Here is a 24,185-nt window from a genome sequence, read left to right as displayed (position 1 = left end):
TCTACTCCACACACTTCAAATTATCCCACTCCAATCTGCCCCAGTCTACCCCACTACTGTCTACCCCAACCTACTCCACTCCATTCCAATCTACCCTACTCTAATCCACCCAGTCTATTCCACTACAAATACCCTGCTCCAGTCCAATCTACCTCACTCCACTCCAACCTACCCCACTCTACTCCAATCTACCCTACTCTAATCCATCCAATCTACCCCACTCCAAGTACACCATTTCACTCCAATCTGTCCCACTCCACCCCAACGCAATCTAATATACCCCAATACACCCCAATACACCCCACTACACTCTTCTCCAATCCACCCATTCCAATCTGCCCGAATATACCTCACTCCACTCTACCCCAATCTACCACACTCCTATCAACCGCAATCCACCCATATCATCTCCTATCTACCCCAATCTACCCCAGTACACTGCAAGCTACCCCACCCCATTCCACTCCAATACAATCTACCTCACTCCACTCCAATCTACCCCTCCACTACAATCTACCCAACCCCACTCAAATCTACCCCACCTTCAATCTACCTCACTCCACTACAATCTACCCCACTCTACACCACTACAGCCGACTCCAATCTTTCCCACTGCAGTCTACCTCACTCTACCCAAATATACCTCACTACAATCTACCCCGCTGTAAACCAATCTATCCCACTCCACACTACCTCAATCTACCCCTCTCTTCTCTAATCTCCCCCACTCCATGCTACCCCAATCTACCCCACTCCATGCTACCCCAGTCTACTGCCCTCTTCACTTCTCCAATCTACCCCATTCCACTCTACCCCACTCCACTCTACCTCACACCATGCCACTAATGTTGAGCCATGCTGAACAGCAGCCACACTGGTGTCCAAAATGGCTAAAACACATTGCCAAAGCCAATTGCTCTTGCATAGGCGAGCCCTATTGGCATTGCCAATGCATGTTTAGGGAGATTTTTCTAAAAACAAGAGGTTTTACACCAATCCACAAAGGGAAATCACTAGGGCTAAGCTTTAGGAATGTGCTACAATTAACATTTGTCTGTGAAGTTTTAAAGATTGTAAACATTGTAAGTCTGTCAACGTTGGAATTATTTTTCTATTAGCAAAATTTCCTTAAAAAAATATTACCACAAACAAAAAAAACGGTTTTGTGAAAGAACTTTATGGCAAAAATAGATTTTTGTAGGGTTTTCTAATGCAAGGCCTACGTTTGAGAGATTCCATTACCTAACATTTTTATCTGAAAACTTTGTAACTTTCACGAACCTTCAAAATTGTTTTTTACGAACAACTAGACAAAAGCTTTGTAACGTCCCACACATCATAAAATTGGTCTTCATGGCAAATCTGGAGATACTCCTTCCCATGTTTTTTACAATATATTAACAAAGTTTTATAAATGGCAAACACTTCAGAGCACTGGTAGCGTTGCGGTAGGCACAAGCAGAATCTTAACATAAAAATTATTTTAGAACTTCGAATGCAAAATATAACTTTTGCCACCCATGTGCAAATTCGTCACACAGGCGAATCTGCAGAAGCACAATTGAAGCAAGCGTGTTTCGTTTGGAGTAAATGTATTTACTCATAACCAGGGGCGGCTGGTACCCTTTGAAAGTGGTGAGGCGAGCAAACCGCCTCATCACTTCCAAACAAACAAAATTAACCAACCCCTCCCTCCAAAAGAACAAACTAAAACAACCCCTCCCTCAAAAGCCCAAATACAAACAACCTCTTCCTCCAAAACCCCAAACTTAAACACAAACACATGCATTACACATTTAATAGAAATAAAAGTAAGTTGTACTTACCCACGGGCTACTACGCGTTCTTCTTGGTGTTCTCTTGCAGTCTGTGGCAGGAAGAGCACCCCTAACCAATCCAGACGCTGCTCTCATGCTGTTAATAAGCATGAGAAGAGGGCCAGGATTGGATGGAGCAGGTTGAACCGACGCTTCTTCAAGCCCTGGAGGTCTATGCTTGCTCTCCACCCAGCTGTCTAAGACAGCTGGGTGGAGAGGGGCAAAGTGCGCATGTCACGCTGGCCGTCGTAAGACAGCCGGACAAACTGCAATGCATACTTTGCAGTGTCTGGCCAGTCCTCCATGCTGCCAATTGGCAGCAGAGCACAGTCAGGACACGCCCCCATTTCTCCTGGCTCGGGGGCAGGCTGGAGGCTGCTGCGAGCCGCACTCAGGTTTAAAAATAAAATGCTAATGAAATCATTTTGTTGCCATTTTATTTTTAACACTTCGGTGGCTCGCAGTGGGTGGAGGGGCGACGCTACCACATAAAGAAACCGCTGCTGCTCATAACAAAAGACTCTCTACTGTGGACCCATAGAGCAGTCTGTCTGGAAGCAAGTATTCTAGACACACCTAAGAGTGGGTAACAGACTTACCTGACCTTAGCCCGACGATGCACTATGACATTTTCTTCTTTGTTTACCAGTATCTTTTTTCAAGTTTTTTTTTTACAACATCAATATTTTTACTCCATCATCTTACATCCATTGCGAACAATATTCTTTTATGGGTCTGTAAATAGTGAGTTTTTGTCTGAAAAATGGGAAGTTCTCCTGGGAGGTATTATATTTTGTTTTCCTAATCATCAGTGCATAATAAACAGCGCTGATTAGTCAGCACAACATCCCGAACGCATCTGTAAGCGGCACAGTCGTAAATCAGGTGCCGCAGGAGGCTGCTGATTAAAGCCTGCGGAGTCGATGAAGGTGTGAAGACAACAAGTGAGGGAAACATTTAGAAAACATCAGCAGACTCGCGCAGTGTGCCAACAGAGAGATTGAGCCAGAGCAGGCATCGCGAAGTCGCAGTGATTTAGCTTGGCAATCTGCCTGTCTCTGGGGCGCAGGCGTCAATCACAGCGCAGGGATTCATTCTGGTGGCACACACATTACACGCCTAACTCAGATGTTCATCACCAACACCTTTAGGCACAAAACTCTGTTGCTCTTGCCAACATCTTATGAGTCATGAGTCAGAAGGCGGTGCGTTTAATTCAAGATGGTTGCCAAATTATCCCTCTGTTGGTCATCTGTTGTTGACTTCAGAAGTTCATGCATGATAAAGTTGTCTGATGCACGATGAAGGTGTCTGATGCACGATGGAGGTGTCAGATGCACGATGGAGGTGTCAGATGCACGATGGAGGTGTCAGATGCACGATGGAGGTGTCAGATGCACGATGGAGGTGTCAGATGCACGATGGAGGTGTCAGATGCACGATGGAGGTGTCAGATGCACGATGGAGGTGTCAGATGCACGATGGAGGTGTCTGATGCACGATGGAGGTGTCTGATGCACGATGGAGGTGTCTGATGCACGATGGAGGTGTCTGATGCACGATGGAGGTGTCTGATGCACGATGGAGGTGTCTGATGCACGATGGAGGTGTCTGATGCACGATGGAGGTGTCTGATGCACGATGGAGGTGTCTGATGCACGATGGAGGTGTCTGATGCACGATGGAGGTGTCTGATGCACGATGGAGGTGTCTGATGCACGATGGAGGTGTCTGATGCACGATGGAGGTGTCTGATGCACGATGGAGGTGTCTGATGCACGATGGAGGTGTCTGATGCACGATGGAGGTGCCTGATGCACGATGGAGTTGCCTGATGCACGATGGAGTTGCCTGATGCACGATGGAGTTGCCTGATGCATGATGGAGTTGCCTGATGCACGATGGAGTTGCCTGATGCACGATTGAGTTGCCTGATGCACGATTGAGTTGCCTGATGCACGATTGAGTTGCCTGATGCACGATTGAGTTGCCTGATGCACGATTGAGTTGCCTGATGCACGATGAAGTTGCCTGATGAATGATGAAGTTGCATGATGAATGATGAAGTTGCCTGATGCATGATGGAGGTGCCTGATGCATGATGGAGGTACCTGATGCATGATGGAGGTGCCTGATGCATGATAGAGGTGCCTGATGCATGATGGAGGTGTCTGATGCATGATGGAGAAGTCTGATGCATGATGGAAGAGTCTGATGCATGATGAAATTGCCTGATGAATGATGAAGGTGGCTGATGCATGATGGAGGTGTCTGATGCATGATGGAGGTGTCTGATGCATGATGAAGGTGTCTGATGCATGATGAAGGTGTCTGATGCATGATGAAGGTGTCTGATGCATGATGAAGGTGTCAATTAATCACTCAATTATTAAATTTGTAAAGCGCGCTACTTACCCGTAAGGGTTTCAAGGCGCTGGGGGAGGGGGGAAGGGGGTGCTGTTGTTACTGGTCAAAAAGCCAGGTCTTGAGTTGTCTCCTGAAGGTCAGTAGGTCTTCGGTTTGTCGTAAGTAGAGGGGGAGGTGTTCCAGGTCTTGGCGGCACGGTGGGAGAAGGATCTGCCTCCGGAAGTGGTTCTACGGATGCGTGGGACCGTGGCCAGAGCGTGGTCGGCGGAGTGGAGTGTCCTGTTGGGTACGTAGAAGGAGAGTCGGCTGTTGAGGTAAGCTGGGCCGGTTTTGTGGAGTGCCTTGTGTGCGTGGATCAGGAGCTTGAAGGAGATCCTTCTGTCGACAGGGAGCCAGTGAAGGTTCCTCAGGGGGTGATGTGGTCGCGGCGCAGGGTGTCGAGGATCAGGCGTGCAGAGGCGTTCTGGATTCTTTGTAGTCTGTTGATAAGCTTGGACGAGGCTCCGGCGTAGAGGGCGTTTCCGTAGTCGAGTCTGCTGCTGACTAGGGCCTGGGTGACTGTTTTCCTTGTGTTTGTCGGGATCCATCTGTAGATCTTGCGGAGCATGCGAGGGTATTGAAGCAGGTGGAGGAGACTGCGTTGACTTGTTTGGTCATGGTGAGTTTCGAGTCGAGGATGACTCCCAGGTTGCGTGCGTGGTCGGTGGGGGCCGGGGGGGTCTGATGCATGATGAAGTTGCCTGATGCAGTTGATCACAGTAGCACTGGAAGCCCTGACAAACTGCCCAAACTGATCTTTACGATATAATGTGTTTGATATGCATACCTGCTTTGAAACCGGTTGTATAATCAATTAAATAGATCACTGAGATAAGCACAATATCCACGTATGGGCAATACAATATTTGAGGGAGGGGGTACCACAAGTGGTGAGCCCTTGGCTGGTTTCTTTTTGTCTACTTGAAAGGAAAGAGGCGGGTGTCACTAGGGGGCCGTCTGAGTGCCTGGGACATCAATTCCAAATCCCTGCTCTTGTGTAAGGGCCAGAGTAACAGGATTATTTGAGTCAGGCAAAATGGGAGGACTCAAGTGATGTATTAATAAAAAGCACTGGTGCTTCTTGGCCTTTCAAGACAACAGCAGCACCTAAGGAGTGGTAAGAGCTGGACAGGCCTGTTATTCCCCAGGGCATCTTCCCAGTGGGCATGGGCACATGGAGGTTTGTGAAAGCTGAGGGCCGCTCCTGGTGCTTCTCTCACAGCAGGCACTGGGAGGCTTCAAGAGAGAGAGAGAGAAAGAGAGAGAGAGGGGGGGGAGGTGACGGGAAAGTAGAGAGCATATATTTAGAGAGGGAGAGGAGAGAGTGGGAGAATGGATGTTTGGATAGAGATAGAACGGGGAGACAAAGAGAGAGGCTGGTTTGAGCATTTTTGCCAGGGCTGCTGTTGGTTCTCCATCCTGGCCCTGGGAGTGGTCCGCTGTTTCAGGTGTGGTCATTTGGAAGGCAACACCCAGCAAGAACTGTTATGGGGTATGAAGCTGAACACCCTGCTGAGTCGGAACTGGGCTGCACCGTACGAGCAGGTAGAACAACTGATAAAATAAGATACTGAGTGGTTGGAGAAGGGTAGTACTCAAACTCAGAAGCATAGGAGAAGCGAACAGCAGCAACCGAAGAGGCACCAGGAGCTGGTACCTGGCTGGATCAGGCGGCCTCAGGATGAAAACACGTGATCCCAAGCCGCAGCGCACGCATGAAGGTACAAGGACACATGGACACATCCATGAGCTCGAGAGATGCTGCCAGATTAGAGTACACAAGAGTCACGGAAAGACTGCAAAATCAGCATAAAAGAAGATAGATGCATCATTGATACAGAGGTAAGAGAAACAAGCGAAAGGGACGGTATGAGGCAAGGAACAGAGGGCTTGATGTCGAGTTTGGCAGACAGGACACTGTCACAAACCTGGTGGGGTACCCTGTCTGACAAACTGATGCCTCTAGAGTCAAGAGACCATCATGTCTCTGTCAGAGGCTCTCTCGCTGGTTCTACTCGTCTGCCCTATTTAGAGCAGATGGTCTGATGTGCTTTCCTTTCTCTTCAGGACCACCAGGAAGAGCCTGCCAGTCCATAAGAGAAAAAACAAAAAACTGCTCCCACTCCCTGAGAGGGAGAAAACTCTGAGGGTGTAAGGGTCTTTTTTTTCTTCAGAAATTAACTCCTGCTTTGGTAATTTGTTCCTGTAAAATAAAGTTTACTGTGCGGCTGTGTGAAACATGGAAGATGCTCAGCAAACATTCAATGCCTTCAGAGGAGGAGCTGTGGCAGAGGCTCCCCTGAAGGCACAGAGATCTCCACTAGGAAGGCGGAAATCACTAAATACGGCAGTCAGTAGTCCGATAAGGCAGCTGAGGTTATTACCATCACTCACCTGGCAGATGGTGGGTCACCAGCACTTTAAACCAGGCCTAGAGTTACTGGGAGCAAAATGAGTGGTGATACGAGGGCAGCAGACATGAAGGAAAGAAGATAAATCCCCCAGGTGGAGGCAAACAGGGTGGAAGTCAGGAAGGTTTCCTGAAATACCTACAGACTGGCTAAAAAGGTAGCTAGGAAAACAGGAGAGCAGGCGAATCATGCAAGCCATAAGGGGTGGGTGATGGTTCTGACATCAAGAGGACAACAGCCAGAACAAGCTGGAGCCCAAGAACATAAGTAAACAGGACAAAGAGGGTCTAGCTAAAAAATATCCAGAGCACGAACCAGAAGGTGCAACGTGCTCCTTGCTCAAACATGGTGCCACTCAAGCCAATAAAGACCCTCGCGCCAGCTCACAATAACAAGGATGGCATCAGATGACAGAATGCAACTGAGGGATACGGCCAATCACTGGAACATATTGTGGAACGTGTCTGGTACTAAACATAGATGCAAGCATGCTGCAGGTTCAAGACCAATTTCAGAGTCTAGGAGTACGCTAGAGAGTGTGAAGTTGGAAGAATCACAACACAGTGGCAGCAACTTCAAATGACAGAAAACCTACCGAAAAATGCACGTAAAAGCCAACTGGAAAAGAGAGGGCTTGCTTCCATAGTGTAGATGACTCCATTGATGGGAAGGGAACTCTCTCAAGTACACAGATAACTAATGAACCACTACCGAAATTATCCGATTGTGTGCCATAAATGTGCCCAGTGAAAAGGGCAGAACCAAATTTGTCCATGACTGTCACTAAGCAACACCACATCCTTCAGGCATACGAAGATGCTGAGAAAATGGAGAATTCAAGAACAAAAAGAAGCGCTCAGTTAGATAAATTAAACAAGGTGGTACAGAGGTTAGGGAACACGGGGGCAGTGAGAGTTGATGTTGAGGAGAGTGAATGTTAGAAGTGTGTATTTAGGGAGGGCATGCATGGGTTTTGGGAGTCCAAGGGTGCAGAGAAAGTATGTAGGCATGTGGAGTCCCACATGCAGGCAAAAAAGGATCTGGGTAGGGATAACTCAGGCAGGAAGTAGAAACTATGGGGGCAGGTGTAAGAAATGGCACAGAAGCATACAGGTAGATTCTGGGTAGGAAGATGGTTCTAGACGTTCCTGCACTATGGGTGCCACTGGATACACCTTTTTCTGTATCCTCAGAGGTGGGCCCAATTATCTTAGCATCAAACTGGCCTTTGGATGTCCCCTGGATCCCTTTGAAGGCTTCCACCGAACTATTTGCAGAACAGTCTCCCCTTGATGACGCTACAATCTTGTTATCAAAAGTCTAAATGTTTTTTTACTCTGAACATTGATAACATCTGAGCCCCATCCTTTAGGCGAGTGCCAGGCCCAGCTCGTGCTCTCATTGTTGGCTTTCTTTTTTGCTTTCCATATCTCCATCCTTCTACACAGAAGGGACCCCGGTTGAATGGTTAGATATGGTGCACAAAAATAGCCCAGTCAAGCAACCGAGTAACACTGGAGGATTTTGTCAAAATTTTAGTTGCACTATGGATCTCAGACAAAATCTCAAAATGGTATTTAGGTGATGTGCATTTGCTTTTCAGTGATGCATGGAATCTTATTTAGAGTCCTTGTGAACTTCTACACTACCCAAATTTGTAAGGTGCCACTGGAGAGAGATAATACAGTGCTTTACCTCACACATTTATAAAGATACTCCCTAGCATTACTTGCCTTGAAAGGATTGGTGATTGACATTTTTGATCTCTTTGTCAAACCTTTGGGTGAATAGCATATTTTCTCAGCTTTACATGGGAAGAGATCCCCAACTAGTGGGTACCTGGAACAATTTGCCTATGGCCACTAATAGATGTGGACCATTCAAGGTGCTGCAGAAGTCTATATTAAACATCCCCCCCTGTACCAAACTCTGATCTGTGGAACTCCTGAAACTTGGACTACTAGCGGGGCTTCACCTTCATGTCCCCTATAGTAAATGGGGAATAACCACTATCTGTAGAACGAGGTGGGAGTGGGACTAGAGAACCACCTAAAGAAACACTAGTGCCCTGACCTCAGGGGACTGCGGAAGTTGTTTGTGAATGTTGTATTTCCCTATGTGGTACCAGCTGTAAAATTAATATTTATTTTTTCACAAAAGTAAGTATTTGACTGGACAATCATTTATTGCTGTGTGTATTTTGAGTTGTGAGCCTGTGTTCATCCCCTGTATCTACCTCACCCCAGAGAAGCCTGGGTCTGCTTGAACCTCGCAACTACTGAGAGTCAAGGGCTGAAGGGGTATTTGGTCCAATTGCTTAGGATCCATAATAGGTCAAGCCCTGGGACCTCGGGAGTAATAGGCCTCAACCCCCACAGTTGGGCCCAGTAACCCTTGTTTGCCCTCTGAAGGGGGTTCTGACGACGTCACTTAGACACTGTATCAACCACATTGTCTCTTTATTGATTTAGATCAAATGCTGTAACATTGTTGAGATGAAAATATGCCGACAAGCTAGTGTCAAATGGGTGAAGACATGTCAATGTTTTTAGAATCGTAATTCACTAAACAACTATCCACTCTGCTTCCAGGCTAGACATTAACCCGTTCGCTGCGTGCGTCGGCCAAAGGCCGTCGTGAGCACTACCTCCGTAGTGCTGCGCACGTCCGTTGGCAGACGCGGCCCCGCCCGGGCACGGATTTTACACCGCGGTTAACGAGCTAAAGTAGACTCTATAGGTTACCATGACAAAAATATGTCTGTCATGTCAGGAGCACCATGGTGCTTTGGCTGGGCTGCAACTTAAATGAACAGCAGTGGCACCTGGAATGAAAAAGTTCCATTGACATGAAGGAAAGGCCTATTTTTTAAAATATATTTACTGCTCACTCCTAAAGGGTGCCTTGTAAACCCGCAGGGCATGGTGCAATATGTGGAAATAGACATCATGCGTAATGGTGCTAGTGCGCTCTTGCAGTGACAAAACCATCCACAAGCTATTTCACCACATCAGTACTGCTACAGGTTTCCCTGAATAGGCCTAGGGAAAATCTTCATTTCCCATCGCTGACTGGCGAAATGGTAGCAAAATGCTCCAAAGTTAATTCCTACTTACATTTCAAAATCGGATTTGATAGTAATATCAGATTCTTGATAACTTGGGTGGCAAAAGAACTCTATAAAAAATGTACTTTCGGCTTAGAACAATTATTTTCACGCATAACACCTCCAGAGCTAGATCACGCGTTCTTTCATGGGAGAATTAATAATACCGAATAGCTGGTAGAACAAAGGGCAGTCTTAGCACTAACTCTTTGACTTACACATTCCATAAAGGGCTTCCCCTATTCACTCAAAGGGCCCTCCGCACCAGCCTAGCTCCAGTCACAGTAAGAGTCAGATGGGAGGAGAGTTCATCTAAACAGGAAACTGAGCAAGGAGCTCAGGAAAGGCCTTCCTGGTGGCTGAAGGGTTCTGCCATATTGAAACAGGGGCACCTGGGTAATTTAAGACAATTAGGAAGTGCTGCAGGAGGAAGCCGGGGTCTGCAAGAATATATTTAGGATTGGGTGGCAACATTTCTCCACTCAGCAGTTACATGTAATTCACTTGTCTGTATGTCCTACACAGGTAGTTCAAATATTGCACTTGTTTGCCCTATACCCATAATTACATGTCCTAAACAGGTACTGTATACAATTGCACTTGTTTAACTTTCCTCCTGTGTATGAGAGTATTCCTATCTGATCTGCTGGCATCTGTGAACACTATCCAGTGTCAAACAGGGAAGCCCCCGGGCCTCATTCATTGCCCTTTTCAATAAATAAAGCCGAATTTGGGACTATACTCGCTGACGCAATTCCGGAAGGACCTCAAGACCTGGCTCTTTGGATGAACTCAGCACTTAGTCTGATCCGCTGTTCCCCCGCCACCCACAGCGCCTTGAGACCCTCACGGGTGAGTATTCGCGCTTTACAAACCCCGATCGATTGCTTTCACTCAGCAATTTGCACCTCTGTCAAGTGATATTAACACCGGGCAAACAAATACCAAGTTGTGACAAGTCGCTCTCGGTTCCCTTCTTATTTGGCATCACAACACATTATACTCGGCCCAATATATTTGCAGCTCTGTACCTCAAACACAGCCAGTCCAAAAGGATGGCTGAGGTCATCCACCGAAGAGATGAGAAGTTTCCTGTTGCTGCCATTGCAGTCGATGGTGGACAGTGTGTGCAGCTTGGAGTCCACCCAGTACAGACGCTGGTTTAGCAAATCTGAAAAAGCACAAAAGATTAATTAATTAATCTCTACAGCAATCAACTTTCACAGCAGGGTAAATGAGCCCTTCGGTGTACGCGAAGCTAGATTGAGTGGTGCTAAATGACCATGTTTTGCAGCAAATTGAAAGTGGTATGAGGTCAGCAGTAGTAAGATAATGAGTAAACAGCCTCCAGAGGATGTTTCAACAGCAGTCAGAAGTCAAGAGAAAGGGGAGAATAATATTCTATTCCAACCATCATACATTAACTCAAGTAGACAATATGTACCAGACCTCTTGACTCCAATCCACACTTGCACGGGGAACATTGAGACCAGCTGTAGTGGGCAGTGTCAAAGGTAGAGTAAAGAGACCCGCCACCCCTCCCAGAATCTGCCACAGTTTATAATATATGGACATTGTTATTTACCCTAGCATGCATAAGCCTGACTTTAATAACAGAAATGAAAGCTACATTGATAATATGCATTTCTACTCATTTAAGACCATGTTGTGTGAACCAAATTAATTCATTTGATCAAATGATGTCTGTATATATTTGGTGGTACACTATACATATTTATTGTGTTACTACTTGTGCATAGATCCTTGTATGCCTCCTTACATCCTTGCTTTCCTTCAATATTGTATACAAAGAGCCAGGTGACTGGGTGAAGCGCTCTTGTTGACTTATGATACATTCTGTGAAGCACTCCAAGACCCTGAAGCCATATTTACGCCACATAACATCACAAATAAATACAAAATATAAATCGATTTGTGGATTACAATGAGATCATTGTTTTCAGCACATTTACCCTTTCTCCTCTACTTTAGTGGGGGTTGCGGGTAAGGCTTACCAGCACTGCCCGCCTTGAAATGGGTGAATGTTTCATTCACATTTTATTAGGTCTTGGCCCGAGAAAGCTTCTGCTGTCTGTTGGACACCTATTGTTTCGAATAATTACATGTACCTGATGGGCTTTAGGTCAGCCCCTTGCTCGGGATTAGAAACCTTCGCTGTCTCAGGTGTCTGCTCTTGATTTGATGGCTGTTCTCTCTACCCTTGTGTTTGCCTCACCTAGGAACATTTCATCTCACTGACTCCCTGTTGGATGAGTTGTCTCCTTCCAGCACTAACCTGAGAGAACTCATTTTTTTTTCTCCTTTCACCATGATGTGACAGTGCATTTGCTTCTTTTTTTCTCCGGCATCCTTATCCCCCACTCTCTATTTCTGCTTTTTCTCTTTCCCCTCCATGGTGATTGCTCATGTATTTAACTTGATACCCTACTATATTTTGCCTCCATGCTCATTTTCTTGCCCTCAGGTCTTGCACCCCATTCCCGCTTCCAATTTAAACATTTTATTTTTTAAGAGTTACCAGCAACTGTATAGTGTTAGTGAGCTTCTAGCTTACTTTTTCCCACTCCAGCATACTTTTTTTGTTCACTTTCAAATTACCATTCAAAAATGACTGTCAGCATGTTGGCATGGTAAACTAAAAATGATAGCATAGCTGCAGTGCATTGCGAGGCATGTGTACACGTTGATGGCCATCTTGAAATAGGCTTTCTTTGATACAAAACCCCTTCCAAGATGGCTGCCATGTGTCTGTATGCTTGCACATAGTCGTGACAAATGTGTACATGTGCAATATGGTACACTTGTGGACATTTAGGTATTAGCTAATCCCAATGTAAAGAAGCACTGGTCAAACCTTTACTGCTGAGAACTACTAACTTTACCAACGCCTGCTTTGATTTATGTTCCATGAACATTCTGCAACTTTTGGGACCTTCATGTAGTCCCATTAAAATAAACATAGCATTAGAGCTCTTCCAGCATTTTCAATTCAAACAATTGTTAGACACACAAAGATATGCAACGTGTACCAATACAGACATGCATAAATCCACCCAAACAATGGCAATGTCCTGCTGCTTTTATCAGGTATGAGTAGTTAAACAAAGTCGCTCAGAGGCAGTACTAGACTACTGTTAGCAATTGGATTACATTTATGGGCGCACATTTGTTACAATATTTTATTTTGCTATCCAACGCACCAATTTGCAACAAGATACATAAAAAGTGTGTAAACACAAGGTGGTGCAGTGATTATGTAAGCAGCAGGAAGACACTAAGGAAGCAATGGTGTAAAGCACAAAGTGGCAGTGTCGAGACCTGTGAGAGCAGCAGGCCCTTGAAATACATCATAATGGCGCCATGTTGTGCCACGGTCACTTTAAACGTTCATGTTGGATACGTCACCCTGAGTGTTGGACGGTGGGCTAAGGATACTGACGATCTTCAATGGAAGGTTCAGGGTTCATGATGTGACAGTGTGTGTGATAAAACATAACAAATAGGAGGCAATTTGAAAGTACAAGTAAGGTAATTCACAACTGGTACAAATTGCTTAATTTGAGCCAGTGTTTGCAGGTGTGGCCCACTGGCACTTATTTGTGGGGACCAGCACTTATTTTTCCCCATCAGTCTTTGACTCAGAGCAAGAGAGAAAAACACAAAGAGGGGAACGAAGGAGGAAGAGAAAGCCCTTTCAAGAATGAGATAAAGAGGCAGGGAGAGTCTGGTGGTGGACTAAAGGGGCATACGGTGGAATCAAGTTTACGCAGCCTTGGTGTTCGCTTCCAGCATTCCGCTGCGGGGTTCTGGGCGAAGTTCTGGACCCTTGGCACTCCTTCTTTTACAAATTAAGCACTGCTAGATGATTATCAGGAAATGGCATCAGTGGCGTAGCTGGAAGTACTGCCACCCGGGTGCGGCCCCTACGTTTGCCACCCAGGTAAGAGCGGGGGCGGGGGGGAGGGGGTTGCTAGTCGAGAGACACGACTCTTGCTTGCCGCCCCCAAAAACAGTGCTGCCTGGGGTGGACCTCCACCCCTGCCCCCCCCCCAAGCTACGCCACTGAGCGGCATTACACTCCAAAAGCCCGGTAAGTTCGCTCCTCTGAACAGAGGTTGGTGGAGGCGAAGGAAGGGCTGGCTGCAGGGCAGCCCAGAGCAGATCAAAGCTCTTTCATACAAGATGGCTGCAGAGGGAGCTCATGTTCAATCTCAAAACTAATAATATTGATTGGCAGTGAAGCTCGATGTCATTATTAAGGAACAGAGTAAATGTTTAATGTTTTAAAACGAATTATCCTACACTGATACAACAATAATATGTGGAGAAAATACTTCCAACGCACAGGGGACTAAAAATTGTTTTGATGGATTTGAGATTTTTTGTTCCTTCTCTTTTCTTGAACTATTTTCTCGAGCTAAAGGTAATTTCACTCGGTCTAAAAACAAGTGTTCTCTTGTACATTTTGTAAAAATACTCTGTATACGAAAGTAAACTGTGTGGACAGAGAGGTATGTCGTTCATTTGGATAATGTCAGACAACTTGGTGCAACCTTCCCAAAGGCAGAAATAGGCACATGGAAATCAATGGTGCAAATATGGGGGCCTGGGTAGAGCATTTAAGAGGATGCAAATTAGGACTGGGCTACCTCACATACTCAAAGGCACATGGGAACTTGCCAGATGCCCTCTCAGCATAGAGATGGGTATACATTTTTCACACCACAACTAATGTTCTCATCTTATATTTATAAACTATTTTTTCAATTCGTTTTAGCTTAATATATTCTACTTCAGGAGGAAATTGCAGCTGCCAAGTCACAGGTGGTCTCTACTAGACCCATTTACCGTGCGTGGTATATTTTAAAAGATCTTTCACAAAATTCGGAATATTTCATGACAAAAGTCGCAAATTGTGACTCACTACGATTGGTGGTCATATCAGGTATGATGGCCTTGGGGTGCGCAGACCACCACAGCACACAGTATTATCTACTGGCGGTTGCCAGTAGATACTTATAGTTAGGACCTATTTTCCATAGGAAATCCGTATATATATATATATATATATATATATATATATATATATATATATATATATATATATATATATATATATATATATATATATATATATTACCTACTGGCGGTCGCCAGTAGGTAGTTATAGTTAGGACCACGTTTCCATAGGAAAACCTCAACATTCTATTTTGAATAACTTTGGCGCCGGTCGACGAATCCTCGCGAATTTCTCAAAATAGGTGGGGCGCTACGCTCCGCTCCTACCCTGAAAGTCTCGGGGGGATTCGTCAAGCGGGGGCTGAGATAAAAGGGGGGTCCCAAAACGCGTTTTTCCCATGCATTTTTCCATAGGACCTTTAGAACGAGCTACAGCCCGAATGGCTGAACAGAATTACTCAAAATTTGGCAGAGAGGTAGTCCCTAGGTCAAGGAAGTGCCTTTTGTAGGTTTGGTGTAAATCTGTTCAGTAGATTCTGAGAAAATAGCCTTTAAATCAATATATATATCTGAGCCAGCTTACGGTACGCTTACCGTACGCTTACGGTAAGCGTACGGTGGCGTGCGCGAGCGCGATTCTGATTGGCTCTTAGATCTTAGTAAACATTCGAATCGGCCGAAACCAGGAAGCGGCGGCCGCCATTTTGTCTCTCGCACTGAGAGAGATTTTTAAAATCGGAAGCCCAAAAACATGTAAAGGGGCTGTTTTGACAACTCCCTCCCACATAGTCATGTGGAGGGAGTCCCCAAACATCCCCCAAGTGCAAAAACGGTTTTATTTTTTTTTCGGCAATTTCGCGGGGTACGCTTACCGTACGCTTACGGTAAGCGTACGGTAAAAAAATAAAAATAAAAAAAACACTATCCACACTTACCCCACCCCCTGTGCTTTTGGTGGCCGAAGGCCACCAAATGTGCTGGGCTTATTACAATGGAAAAAAACACTATCCACACTTACCCCACCCCCTGTGCTTTTGGTGGCCGTAGGCCACCAAATGTACAGGGCTTATTATAAGGGAAAAAAACTTAGCATTTAAAAAACCGTACTAATTCACTGAAAAAACCATAGGTTTCACACACGTTATAGTTAGGAATTAGCATTTAAAAAACCTTGCAAATTCACTGAAAAAACCATAGGTTTCACACATGTTATAGTTAGTGGAAATTTTACTGATAAAAAACCAATGAAATTGCCCCGTTATAGTTAGCGCAGGCAACTATAACTCACGCGACCGCAATCCTCTGCTGATGACATATGTGTCTTTATGAAAAAAAAATATTTGTAATATATGTATAGCTAAAAATGTATGGAAGAAGACATGGGCAAATAAGTGTCTAAATACAGTATTAGCATCAGCAGAGGATTGTGGTCGCGTGAGTTATAGTTGCCTGCGCTAACTATAACGGGGCAATTTCATTGGTTTTTTATCAGTAAAATTTCCACTAACTATAACATGTGTGAAACCTATGGTTTTTTCAGTGAATATATATATATATATATCCACCAAAAAGTTGCTCACACGCTTGAGGCCGCAACCCACTGCAGAGAGAGGAACATCCTTTATTTAGACACAAACGGGCAGCTTTGAATCCAGTATTATTCACCCCAGCCTGACGCGTTTCAGAGATTCTCTCTCTTTCCTCAGAGGCAGTTCGTCACATGGGTGGTCAAAATTCAAATGCTCTGCAAGTTTTTGCTTCGTGCTTTTAAAGCGTTCCTGATTGGCATCTGGTGTTTCTCATTAACATATTTTCGCATTGCACGCTGGTCTTTGCAGTCATTTCAGCAAAATTAACATCCTCTAGTGGGCCCACTCATGCCGAAAGTTTTAGGGTACCTTTCAAAGCCCTCCATTGGGCCCCCAGATTCAACTCTGTCCGTTTCATTTAGTGTAACTGCAGCGCCAATTCACAAGCAAGATTCAGCCTGTGTGGTTCCCATTTCCCGGGCGGTGCGATCCCTCTGTGGCTGGAGCCGCCACAATATATCCACCAAAAAGTTGCTCACACGCTTGAGGCCGCAACCCACTGCAGAGAGAGGAACATCCTTTATTTAGACACAAACGGGCAGCTTTGAATCCAGTATTATTCACCCCAGCCTGACGCGTTTCAGAGATTCTCTCTCTTTCCTCAGAGGCAGTTCGTCACATGGGTGGTCAAAATTCAAATGCTCTGCAAGTTTTTGCTTCGTGCTTTTAAAGCGTTCCTGATTGGCATCTGGTGTTTCTCATTAACATATTTTCGCATTGCACGCTGGTCTTTGCAGTCATTTCAGCAAAATTAACATCCTCTAGTGGGCCCACTCATGCCGAAAGTTTTAGGGTACCTTTCAAAGCCCTCCATTGGGCCCCCAGATTCAACTCTGTCCGTTTCATTTAGTGTAACTGCAGCGCCAATTCACAAGCAAGATTCAGCCTGTGTGGTTCCCATTTTCCGGGCGGTGCGATCCCTCTGTGGCTGGATCCGCCACAATATATCCACCAAAAAGTTGCTCACACGCTTGAGGCCGCAACCCACTGCAGAGAGAGGAACATCCTTTATTTAGACACAAACGGGCAGCTTTGAATCCAGTATTATTCACCCCAGCCTGACGCGTTTCAGAGATTCTCTCTCTTTCCTCAGAGGCAGTTCGTCACATGGGTGGTCAAAATTCAAATGCTCTGCAAGTTTTTGCTTCGTGCTTTTAAAGCGTTCCTGATTGGCATCTGGTGTTTCTCATTAACATATTTTCGCATTGCACGCTGGTCTTTGCAGTCATTTCAGAGAAAATTAACATCCTCTAGTGGGCCCACTCATGCCGAAAGTTTTAGGGTACCTTTCAAAGCCCTCCATTGGGCCCCCAGATTCAACTCTGTCCGTTTCATTTAGTGTAACTGCAGCGCCAATTCACAAGCAAGATTCAGCCTGTGTGGTTCCCATTTCCCGGGCGGTGCGATCCCTCTGTGGCTGGAGCCGCCACAATATATCCACCAAAAAGTTGCTCACACGCTTGAGGCCGCAACCCACTGCAGAGAGAGGAACATCCTTTATTTAGACACAAACGGGCAGCTTTGAATCCAGTATTATTCACCCCAGCCTGACGCGTTTCAGAGATTCTCTCTCTTTCCTCAGAGGCAGTTCGTCACATGGGTGGTCAAAATTCAAATGCTCTGCAAGTTTTTGCTTCGTGCTTTTAAAGCGTTCCTGATTGGCATCTGGTGTTTCTCATTAACATATTTTCGCATTGCACGCTGGTCTTTGCAGTCATTTCAGCAAAATTAACATCCTCTAGTGGGCCCACTCATGCCGAAAGTTTTAGGGTACCTTTCAAAGCCCTCCATTGGGCCCCCAGATTCAACTCTGTCCGTTTCATTTAGTGTAACTGCAGCGCCAATTCACAAGCAAGATTCAGCCTGTGTGGTTCCCATTTCCCGGGCGGTGCGATCCCTCTGTGGCTGGAGCCGCCACAATATATCCACCAAAAAGTTGCTCACACGCTTGAGGCCGCAACCCACTGCAGAGAGAGGAACATCCGTGTCTAAATAAAGGATGTTCCTCTCTCTGCAGTGGGTTGCGGCCTCAAGCGTTTGAGCAACTTTTTGGTGGATATATTGTGGCGGCTCCAGCCACAGAGGGATCGCACCGCCCGGGAAATGGGAACCACACAGGCTGAATCTTGCTTGTGAATTGGCGCTGCAGTTACACTAAATGAAACGGACAGAGTTGAATCTGGGGGCCCAATGGAGGGCTTTGAAAGGTACCCTAAAACTTTCGGCATGAGTGGGCCCACTAGAGGATGTTAATTTTGCTGAAATGACTGCAAAGACCAGCGTGCAATGCGAAAATATGTTAATGTGAAACACCAGATGCCAATCAGGAACGCTTTAAAAGCACGAAGCAAAAACTTGCAGAGCATTTGAATTTTGACCACCCATGTGACGAACTGCCTCTGAGGAAAGAGAGAGAATCTCTGAAACGCGTCAGGCTGGGGTGAATAATACTGGATTCAAAGCTGCCCGTTTGTGTCTAAATAAAGGATGTTCCTCTCTCTGCAGTGGGTTACGGCCTCAAGCGTGTGAGCAACTTTTTGGTGGATATATTGTGGCGGCTCCAGCCACAGAGGGATCGCACCGCCCGGGAAATGGGAACCACACAGGCTGAATCTTGCTTGTGAATTGGCGCTGCAGTTACACTAAATGAAACGGACAGAGTTGAATCTGGGGGCCCAATGGAGGGCTTTGAAAGGTACCCTAAAACTTTCGGCATGAGTGGGCCCACTAGAGGATGTTAATTTTGCTGAAATGACTGCAAAGACCAGCGTGCAATGCGAAAATATGTTAATGAGAAACACCAGATGCCAATCAGGAACGCTTTAAAAGCACGAAGCAAAAACTTGCAGAGCATTTGAATTTTGACCACCCATGTGACGAACTGCCTCTGAGGAAAGAGAGAGAATCTCTGAAACGCGTCAGGCTGGGGTGAATAATACTGGATTCAAAGCTGCCCGTTTGTGTCTAAATAAAGGATGTTCCTCTCTCTGCAGTGGGTTGCGGCCTCAAGCGTGTGAGCAACTTTTTGGTGGATATATATATATATATATATATATATATATATATATATATATATATATATATATATATATATATATACAGCCTGTACTGTGTGTTGTGTTGAGTCATTAGAACTGGATTCTGTTTTTTCTACGTAAAATGAAAATGGAATAAAAAGAAAAAATTGAAGAACTTTATTTTTTTGGATATGGACTTCATAACTGTTCTTATTGATCAGATCTCGTTGAGTGGTGCACCTGTGCTTTTGTTTTAAGTCATAAGAAGTACCTTATCAGTAGCGGGTAAAGATTGTAACCCTAATGTCCCTTCCAATTAAGTTTTTAAAAAGAATATACATATAAATATAGAACACTGCAGTGCCGTGGTTGGTGTAGATGGACTGTTCTTGTTGGATGACTATACTCCAACAGCCGCAGCGGTGGATGAAAATATATATGTGCAGGTGACTCTCTGGTGTGGCACGTCTCAAGCAAGGATTACACCAGCTTCTCTTACCATAGGTTGGTTTCGACAGAGGTCATGGAAGTTCTGTTGCATTATATCAAACTTGGTCAAAACAGGATTGGAAGCTAAAGCAGCGGAAGTCACTCCTTTAAAAACAGCAAAATCCGGAAGGCCCTCTTAGGGGGGGTTTACCAGCCAACTTGATTTATATTTGAGAGTTCCCCTAACTGTGTCTCCTATGAGGTGATTACTCCACTTCTTCCCTCAATGAAAATTCTATTTCATCAAAGTGCTTCAAGATCGGAGTCATCTCGTTAAGTCACTCGATTTGATTACAAGTCTTAAAAATTCTGCCGTATTCTCAGTTAACCCACTTTCTCCTATCATTGAACGGTCCTTTTGCCTTTTCCTTGGAAGTTTTGCAACCCAGTAACAGAGTACTTTATAAATTCAATATGATCCTATGTATAACATTTGCATTAAAGAAACTGCATATTTTCAGTTTCTGGATCAATATTATATTAGTTGGGTAAACATTTAACAAACCAGGCTCGTTATGTGCTATTGAAAATGAATGCCCACATGATGTGCCATGGCAGAGGCATGCCAGGACACTGTACTATTGTATTTTGTTACCGCGAAGACAAGGTAGTATAGATTGATATTAAAAGACTGCCCCATGATAGGCTAATGGCAGGGAACTGTGTAATTGTAGACTGATACCAGGTAGAAGAGCTTTCCTAGACTGATAGGATGGGGTGATGTGATCATATTTCTTCAGGCCCAGGATGAGAAGTGCTGCAGCGTTTAGGATCCTTCTAAAGCAGTGCTTAATTTGAGCTGGTGGTATCTGGAGCTCGGCACCGGCACTTAATTGTTAGCACCAGTACTTATGACAGTCTGTCACATGGTGGCACTGTTTGTCTAATTTAGAGATGAGCATACCAACAGTTTATTAATTCAATGTACATTAAACTGACTTAAACCTTCCACCCGAGCCATTGTTATAGCTTTGGGGGCCTGACACAGTCTGAATTGCCCTACTTGTAGGGTGTGATAGTTAGAAGTTGTGTTGGTACAGTAATTGGCAGTTCTGGCGGGGGCAATCGGTGGTCCAAGCTGAAGTGGCCTCCTGACAAAGGCCCCAGGACTTATTTTCGTTTACATATGAAGCACTGCTCTAAGGGGTGGAATCTGGGAGGCCATGGAATAGGGCATTACCACCCCCCCCCCCATCTTGAACCCACTTTAGAGAGGCGACTGTTCTTAAAAAGAGGGTAGGAGTACAACTAAAAAGCACATTGCTGGTGCTGGTTCCTGCTCCCACTTTGGGGAACAGACACAACAAGGGGCCCTCTTTCTCTTGACCCATGTAAGGACATGTCCAAAATCTATATTCCGAACTCATGACATTAAGCGCATTAAGTAGCCTCCGCACCACTTACCCTGCTCTAGCAGCAGTGGCTGCTACAGGACGAGCGTTATGGGGTTGGGGGGGTAATTGGGGAAGGAGTGAGAAATGCAATTAGAAAAAAGGACTTCCCCTTCAACCACTGGCTGCCACCTCTCCTCCGTCCTCTTAATCTTCCAGTCCCGGCCAACGGCAGCAGGAAGCATCTAGGCAGACAGGCTCCCCTGAGCCAATCAAAGCACTGCAATGCAGCGTTGTGATTGGTCTGAGCGCCGGGAATCGGTGCTCAGACTGGAAAAGGGACCCCGTGCATGTTCCTGACCAGGCTGTGTAATGCAGCCTGGTGGGAACATGCAAAGTGCGCATGAACTGTTTTGTCAGCCCAAGAGGGCCAGCCAAACAGTTCATGTGCACTTAGGGAGCGCAAACCACTCTTCCCCTGCTCTGGCCAGCCCCGCTCCACCACTGATTGCAATAGGGAAAATAAAATTATAATAAACTGTTATAATTATTTTATTTTCCCTTTTGAGCAGTGGAGAAACACTCCTCCACTGGGCTGCAGGTGAAGCAAAGGACTTCCATGTCTGAACTGTTCCCTGCAGCCTTCTCGACAGGCGCGAGGTTCATGCTGCTGAACGGGGCAGCTACAATGGGCTCACTGATATGTAGAACTAAGGGCCAAAGCTTGAGGGCCACAGCCACTGGCTGCCACTTGACAAACCTCCGATCGAAGGCAAATCCCACCAGCTCACTGTGTCAAGTGTACCTTCATTGTTAAACGTGATCGAGCTCACAGGTGACCTCTTATAATGGGCCCTGCCATGCTATTGGCAGACTTGGGCAAACTATGACGTGGGCTGCCAATGTCCCGAAATAGTCCTCTGATTGGAAATCTGGATCCTAAGTGAAACGTATTGTAAAACTGCTTGCGCGTGGCCACATTCAAAACAAATTGCCACCCACCAATATCCTGCAGCGATACTTATCAGATGAAACATAGGTCCATATAGTTTAGTGTGCCTCCCAATGCATTGTGGTCAGTGTTGTCCATCTGTGAGGTAAATCGTGAGATCTAAGTTTCTTATAATACATTTCTACATTACTATAATAACTCTGAATTCTAGTTTGAGTCGTGTTTCACTCTTGTCGAGCACTAAAGGTGGTTGGTGGCAATTTTCTGTAGCAAAACAGTACAAAGGCCAGTGTCTCCTCAGCTGTTCATTGAACATTGTGACATTCCCTCAGTAATTTCTAACACATCAGCTCAGCACAGACCCGACCAGTCAGTCTCCTGGCTGTACATTTGAAGACATAAAAAACCTTGAAAATCACCAGCACTATCTTCAAGAATGTATATATACCATTCCACAAAAGCCACACACTTCCTTATGGATCTGAAGTGGGGCAGGTGACTATAAAAACTTAAAAAGCTCAGATGTGGCTATTTAGAACAAAGTGGATAGTCATAGCACATTGCGCAGAATGTCCGAAAGGTGCAAATTGATGCGTTATTGCGGATTTAGCATTTTGACACATGCTAACTGCTGGATCTAAATCATAGAGCCTTCCTTTTCAGCATCACCGTTCATTTTAGGCTTCACAGACCAGCCTTTCGGGAAAGTAAATACAAAGCTGCTCAAAGAATTAAAAAAGAGCAGTTTCCACGGACAGGAGGACGAGGTTTGGGTTAATCGGCCCTGTTCCCATGGTGCAGCGAGTGGCATTTGTATTTGTATTTGTATTTGTATCTGGGTTTTGTATCGCGCCAACTCACCGACAGGTCTCAAAGCGCTACTGACCAAGTACAGAACAAAAGATGGGAGAGATAGATAGGTGGCAGGTCTAGCAGTTCATTATTGAAGTGGGAACGCGTTCTTGAAGAGTAGAGTCTTCAGAGACTTCCGAAAGCGGAGGAGATTGGGCTCTCTACGAAGTGCCTCTGGCAGCTTATTCCAGTTGATAGGGGCCTGCACTGAGAACGATCTGCCTCCTTTGGTTGTTAGCTTAAAGCGTGGTTGAGACAGTAAGAAGGAACCCGATGATCGCAAGATGCGTTTAGGTTCGTGGAGCTCGAGCCTTTCTTTTATATAGGCTGGCGCCTGTCCGTGTAATGCTTTGTGGCAGATACACATGCTCTTGAACTCCACTCTCTGCAGCATGGGCAGCCAGTGTAATTGATGGAGCAGGGGGGAGGCATGGGTCCTCCTTGGAACTCCAAAGACCAGGCGTGCTGCGTCGTTTAGAATGACCTGGAGACGGCTAATGGAATACTTCGGAAGGCCGAGGTACAGCGCATTTCCATAGTCAATTCTAGACACTATTGTGGCTGACACAATAGTTTGCAGCATATTCCTCGAGAGCAGGGGGGCGAGTTTGCGTAGTTGCCTGATTAAGTTAGTGCAGCAGCCAACTACAGCAGAAACTTGATTAGCCATTGAGAGATCTTGATCGATTTTCATCCCAAGACTCTTGACATTGGGGCATGATTTTGGGGCAGGGCCTAGCTCTTGGGGCCAGTATAGATCGCTCCAAGGGGACACCGCAGTTGAAACGACCAGGACTTCCGTTTTATCCGGATTGATTTTCAGCAGATTAGATGACATCCAGTTCACTGTGAAACGTAGGATGTCTTTAGCCACTGATTGTGCTGAGGAAGTGTTGTCGATGCTCAGCAAAAGCTGAGTATCGTCGGCATAGTTAAATACTTTGCACTTCATCTTTGCCAGCGACTCTACCAGTGGTTGCAAGTAGAGGTTAAATAGGAGTGGCGAAAGCGCTGACCCCTGCGGAACCCCGCAAACTAACCTGCCCACCTCTGAGACCTGGTCTGCCAACTGGATCCTCTGCGTCCTTCCTGTTAGAAAGGCTGTGAGCCATTTAAGAGCCTGTCCCCCTATCCCGAACCCGGCCAGCCTATCCAAGAGCAGTGCATGGCTGACAGTATCAAACGCTGCTGAGAGATCTAATAATATCAGCGCGCATGGCTTTTTACTGTCAGCC

At 45.6% G+C, this 24,185-nt stretch overlaps 1 protein-coding gene across 3 annotated transcripts in view; it reads right to left on the bottom strand.

The window, feature by feature from the left end:
* LRP8 (LDL receptor related protein 8) overlaps positions 1–24,185 on the bottom strand; it is a 1,041,819-nt gene that overhangs the window by 131,892 nt on the left and 885,742 nt on the right. For all 3 annotated transcript variants that reach the window (XM_085602589.1, XM_085602587.1, XM_085602588.1), the window contains one exon: positions 10,772–10,911. In XM_085602589.1, the coding sequence (XP_085458715.1) occupies positions 10,772–10,911 (140 nt within the window). The remainder of the gene's footprint in view (positions 1–10,771; positions 10,912–24,185) is intronic.

The sequence above is a fragment of the Triturus cristatus genome, chromosome 4_2 (genome assembly GCF_964204655.1).
Source record: "Triturus cristatus chromosome 4_2, aTriCri1.1, whole genome shotgun sequence".
In the NCBI taxonomy this organism is placed as follows: Eukaryota; Metazoa; Chordata; class Amphibia; order Caudata; family Salamandridae; genus Triturus; species Triturus cristatus.
This window is presented reverse-complemented; position numbering and strand designations above follow the sequence as displayed.